Source organism: Branchiostoma floridae, chromosome 12 (assembly GCF_000003815.2).
Source record: "Branchiostoma floridae strain S238N-H82 chromosome 12, Bfl_VNyyK, whole genome shotgun sequence".
Taxonomy (NCBI): Eukaryota; Metazoa; Chordata; class Leptocardii; order Amphioxiformes; family Branchiostomatidae; genus Branchiostoma; species Branchiostoma floridae.
The window spans coordinates 2,961,633-2,967,782 of NC_049990.1; the positions used below are offsets into that span (position 1 = coordinate 2,961,633).

The 6,150-nt window shown below is 43.9% G+C and overlaps 1 protein-coding gene across 1 annotated transcript in view; it reads right to left on the minus strand.

The window, feature by feature from the left end:
- Window positions 1-1,128: 1,128 nt before the first annotated feature.
- LOC118427995 (sodium- and chloride-dependent glycine transporter 2-like) overlaps window positions 1,129-6,150 on the minus strand; it is an 8,554-nt gene continuing 3,532 nt past the window's right edge. Inside the window, exons 6-12 of the mRNA XM_035837959.1 lie at window positions 5,397-5,521; window positions 3,838-3,950; window positions 3,205-3,414; window positions 3,055-3,108; window positions 2,487-2,586; window positions 1,925-2,025; window positions 1,129-1,602 (exon numbers count right to left, since the gene is read on the minus strand). Of these exons, the coding sequence (XP_035693852.1) occupies window positions 1,129-1,602; window positions 1,925-2,025; window positions 2,487-2,586; window positions 3,055-3,108; window positions 3,205-3,414; window positions 3,838-3,950; window positions 5,397-5,521 (1,177 nt within the window). The remainder of the gene's footprint in view (window positions 1,603-1,924; window positions 2,026-2,486; window positions 2,587-3,054; window positions 3,109-3,204; window positions 3,415-3,837; window positions 3,951-5,396; window positions 5,522-6,150) is intronic.

Here is a 6,150-nt window from a genome sequence, read left to right on the forward strand (position 1 = left end):
ACTTAAAAAACTGAACAATCTTATCTTTACCCTGCCTCGCCAATTCCGATTATCGTAAAAATTCTCTAAAGCGTAAGTGAGATTCATCACTGGTTGTGCAAAAGAAAACACCAATATCCTATGTTCTACCTACCCGATCATGATGAAATTATTTGGAGAAGACAGTTGTTTCTAGTTGAAATTATATGACCAAAGAGACTCTGTAGCAACCAAGAACACTGGCCGAAACAAAATTCTACCACAATGAGATGCATCAATTCGCAACGTCAAGTACGTCTAACATTTGGTGCCGTCGCTGGCCGTGTACTTGTCACCAATCCCGGCAGAAGGGTCGGCCATGTTGGCGTATCGCTCGTCGCGGTGTTTGGGCAGGTGCGGGCCCCAGGTGTCTGTCGGAGTGGTCACCTTACGGAGACGCTGCAAGTGAAGGAAACTTTAGCTATACGTTTCTGTGTTAATATTTGACATATGAAACAACAAGGGTACAACTGTTGAAAAGAAAATTGTAGGTAAACACGAGGAACACATTACAATACATACTGTCTTTCCCAAAATGTTTTGAACATTTTATCTAAAGGTTTTATATTGAAAAAAGGGCCCATGAGAGGTTGATAAAACAACAGAGCTGTAGTAGTAGTAGTCTACTGTGTTCTACATCATGTAGCTGCACTGATCTTGCAATACTCTCCAGCTGGTTCTCAACATACTTCCGCAGCTCCCTTAATAAGGCTATGCCCTGTTCAGCCCGTATATATGTAGGTTGCACAGACATGATTCCTGTATGTGTGTTCAATCTCTGCTGTATTTCTCACTTTGGCCTACCACAACAAAGCGCACCAACCTGGGAAGTAATCTGCAGCAGCAAAACAAAAGTGATCAGGTTTTACTGATCCAATGAAGCTCAGGAAGGTTAAACTGGCAAAAACTGCACACACGGACAACTTTCCTGGATGCAATTTTTCTACATCAATGCTATAGTACTAACAAATGACCTTCTTTGAAGAAAGTTTTAGAACTCCCCAAGACTTTATAACTGAGCCTTACCTCCATGAAAGAGCCAGCAGTAACGATGAGCCAGTAGACGGCGACCCCGGGGATCCAGATGGCGCAGAAGACCAGAATCAGGTTCTAACTTCTACAGTACTTGGAAACCCGAGCCTTACATACTACCCCTGAAACCCGAGCCTTACATACTACCCCTGAAACCCGAGCCTTACATACTACCCCTGAAACCCGAGCCTTACATACTACCCCTGAAACCCGAGCCTTACATACTACCCCTGAAACCCGAGCCTTACATACTACCCCTGAAACCCGAGCCTTACATACTACCCCTGAAACCCGAGCCTTACATACTACCCCTGAAACCCGAGCCTTACATACTACCCCTGAAACCCGAGCCTTACATACTACCCCTGAAACCCGATGCCTCACCTCCATGAAGGTACCGGGAGTGACGACGAGCCAGTAGACGGCCACACCGGGTATCCAGATGGCGCAGAAGACCAGGATGAGGTAGCCCAGCGCGAGGGCCCAGCCCGGGTACTGGATGGGTCCGTACGACACGTCTTCGTGGAACACGAAACTGAAGATCAGCACGAACTGGGGCAGAGGAGAAAATGAATTCCACATGAGTTTGATCCAGCACAGGGTGCCAGGGTAGAGGTTAGAATCTCGAAGAGTCACTTGAAAACAGAGCTCTTCAAGTTCGATTCACATCACCCAATATCAATGTAATCAGCGGAAATTTTTGTTATTCTTACTATTAAAAACGGATCTCTTGACACTCAGATGATCACCTTTACGTGTCTTAAACTCAAAGACCTAACGACAATTCAAAACATGATTGTTCATAAACCAGAAGTTGCTATGCACCCCATAACTAAAAGAAATACAAGGGAAAAGAGAGAACAGTTGAACTCACGGTGAGCAGGGCCGGTGTGATGAAAGCCCAGTTTGCCTGCCAGTAGTAGTTGGGCTCGGAACCAGCCATCATGGCGATGTCCTTGCAGAATCGTTTCAAACCTGGAGCGGATCCGGAACGACATTCTTCAATTTTCTGTTAGTTTCATCAGTCATTGATAAGAAACTGAGTCTTTGTAAACGTTACAAAAGGCACTTTTTCTCAGGGAAAGGGACAGTCCACCAAAATGTTGGCAGATGAAAACACTGGTTGTGTACAAACCTGTGTGTATCTGTTAACCATCATTCTCACTGTTATCAATAGGTCTGGTCCACAGACAAGGGTGTCAGAGGCTGTTGCATGTACTAAGTAATCTTAAGCCACATGTATGGTCTGGCTCCGAGTTTTACGCTCCGTTTGGAGTCTTTAACACTTCCTTGTAATGTCATTTGTGGCATTTTTCTCTCTCCATCTTCCCATTAAGAAGACGCTATAGTGACAACATATTTGTTTTCTTATCTCCTACAATTATAACATTATCACACATGTTACTCAAGGACAAAAAAAAACAGGTTGAGCCTACCGTAGAGGTAAGAGATGCCGATACATTCCATGATGGCCACGATGATGAGAGGGTAGACACCCGCGTAGGAGTCAATCAGGTTAACGTGGTAGATACCAGCCTATAAATACAGAAACATGTTTATGCTAGCAAAAAGGTATGATCAGAAATATTTTGAGTGCATGTATCCCTCGACAGGACCCTGTGCCATTCACCTCTGTAGAACCGTTACATATTCAGCATTAATCTAGAATCTACTCCCCAACCAAGGTCTGTGCTGGGTTGAGAGAATCCATCCTGTTCTAGCTCCATATAACACTCTATATATAGTCGGTTGGCACGGACGACATTGAAAGACTAGTACTAGGCAATATTACCAACAAACTCGAAACCATGGTCTGGAGAAGGTTTGGATATCATGGTATGAGCTATGAATGACAGGGGTTTAACTCGCAACCATGGTCTGGAGAAGGCCTAGGGGACACGTTGGCTCCTATTTTTTACGGGTGCGATACTCCCAACCATGGTCTGGGGAAGGTCTGAGCTGTGTAAAAGGGGCTTTTAATGCATACTGTATGCCATGACGTACATGTGTGAGGCAGGGCATGGCCAGCAGGTAGCATACGTACATGTGTGAGGCAGGGCATGGCCAGCAGGTAGCATACGTACATGCGTGAGGCAGGGCATGGCCAGCAGGTAGCATACGTACATGTGTGAGGCAGGGCATGGCCAGCAGTTAGCATACGTACATGTGTGAGGCAGGGCATGGCCAGCAGGTAGCATACGTACATGTGTGAGGCAGGGCATGGCTACGTACATGTGTGAGACAGGGCATGGCCAGCAAGTAGCACAGCACGGAGATGCCCAGCATCACCAGCCATTTCTTCTTCCACAGAAGCTTCGGCCAGCCATCACAGATCGCCGTGGCAACCGTCTCCACGATCGTGAACTGCAGGGAGAGGGGGGGGGGGGGGGGGAGGAAATTTAGAGAGGACGAATGAGAGAGAATGTAATACAATCCCATCTTTATGTCGTCACCTGGGGTGGTATCTGATCCAAAGGAGTGCAAATCCATACATTGCTTTTGTAATTTTATAATTCAAGTCCTGATAACCTCATAATTCAATGTCATCTGAAAAAAAACAATAAACAAGACTAAATGCTCTACGATTGGCCGATTTAAAAGTTTCCTCATCTGGTTGTCCAATCAAAGGGTTAAAAAACAATACACTAAAACTGCTTTGTAATCGGCTGATTAAGAAAATACAATTCTCGATTGGCCGATTTGAATGCGTCCTTACTTGGCTGTCCAATCCGAGGGGTAGAAATCAGTGCACTACACTGCGATTGGTCAATTTGAAAGAGTCCTTACCTGACTGTCCAATCCGAGGGTGAAGAGCATGAGGAAGAAGATAATGGCCCATAGCGGTGAGACTGGCAGCAAGGTCAGGGCTTCGGGATACGCGACAAAGGCCAGGCCAAAACCTGCAAAAAATCATTATTGCTTAGTAAATTGTGAAAAGAGCCTGTAATCTCATATCACATCAATTCTTTTTCCAGAGTCTACGAGATTGCAATGTTAAGATTTGGCAACATAGCATAGAGCGTTCGGAGGAAAACTTGTTCTAAAACTTGACTTTCGTTCTGATTCACTCCCTGACATTGTGTGGTACCAATGTAACGTTAACATGCATTGGCATAATACCGGTCATAAGCCTTATACCGGTCGATTAAAAATAGTGGAACTTAAAGAGATCTACACATGCAACAATAGTTATTTCTGAGGTATGCACACTTCAGACATCTAGGTGTCCAATACATAATTTGCAAAGCATCGATAACAATGCATTCGAAGACAACAAGGCCAAAAGTTTTCAGGTCATTTTCGGGGCAGGCGAGCTCGTCGTGGGACAAACACACTGTCACTATCAACGCAAGATTTGTAGATAATAATCACATGTGCTCACGGCACAAGACGAGCATGATTCAACAGCAATCTTGAATTCCTGTTGGTGACCTACAACTCGTGTAAAAGTGTGAGGAACCGTTGCATTATCGCCCGGATCTACGGCTGAATGGGTCAAACCAAGAACGTACGCCGCCATTTTCCCGCCATTTTTAATGCTACGGCCAGCAGTAACGTTTTACGTCATAGCGGTTGTGACGGACCAAAATTAAATGAAAATTCTTGTCAGTATACGCCCATTTCCTCATGACTTTTTGTATGCTCATGCAGATTTTTGTTTTGTGCAACTACTAACAGGAAAGAAAGGAACAACAGAGGATGAATAAAGGTACATAGCGGCAGTTAATTGTGCCGTGTTTCGTTCGACCGGTATAGTGCACCCCCTTCCAACCACGCGCCCGTTCTCCGTGCAATTCCGCGGTGTGTTCCAATTACGATATTATGTTTTTAGCAGGACCAGAGAGAAAAAATAATTTACACAGAAGAAGTGGCAAAGGTAAGCTGTAACAGCAACATGTAACTGGAGAAAATGATGCGTTGATCATTTGCCAAATTAGCATTGCTTGAGAAATTGCAGTAAACCGACCGGTATTATGCCAATGGATGTTACAAGCTTTCACCTCAAATTATGTTTCCCGTAATAGCTTCCAGGTCTACATTATATAGTGTTCATTTGAGAACAAATGAAGTATTGGCTATCCTTACAATAAAATGATACAAATTCTTTAAGCATCTCCGCTATTATAAGAAAGAGTGTAGAAGTTGAATGCACCAGAATATCAGTGTACTAGCCCCCTGCTGTAATGCCCTGTGTGGCTGAAGGGTTATATATAAACGTAGATGGGCACTGCTCCCATACTTTGAAAGGCGTTGAAAGAATCTAAAGCTTTACTAAGGTCATAATGATTGGTTTATATGGATGACATCAACATGGCCTAATGGTAAAAGAATAAACTACTTCTCACCTGATTTCGCGACTTCAGGTACCGTGACGCCCAGCTTCAAGGCCATGTGACCGAGAATGGAAAAGATGACGAAACCGGCGAACACGCTCGTCGCGCAGTTCGTCAGGGCCACAATCAGGGTATCACTGAGGAAAACACAACAAAAGGTATTGTTACGTCCTTAAAAGTCCTGATAAGATGATACTATGTGACACAATGCGAATCTGAAATGTGAAAACATTACAGTCGTTCTGTATTAAGCATATTAATCCTCGCAGTATGACTATCAGAAAAATTCGAACGACCAAATAGCACACAGTCCTTGTATAGCAAATGCAAACTGCTATTAGTACATTCTTTGCTAGGAGCGATTTTTTTAGCGAACGACCGCACCAGTCAAAACCCGGGTCTGTGACCTCCGTCGTACCGCGCGGCTGCCGAACATTACCTGCTTATTTCTTCAGTTACAAACCACTTTGAGGTGTGAAATCATTTGGGCTGGCTAAAAAGAAATTTCTCACACGTTCGTTGCTTTTACGGTCATTACTTTCTAACATATGGGAACTTATTTGTTTCGGTAACGTTACGCTTTTAGAGTGGGCACTCGGAGTGATACATGAATGAGACCTTAATTTTTTTTTGCTTTGAATAATAAGGATGAAGATGCGATGATACAATCTAAGAAGACCGAGGCTATTAACAGGATGTTCCTGTCAATATTGTTTCTTGCACTATTGACAGGAATAAATGAATTAACAGTACTTACTGAATAGTG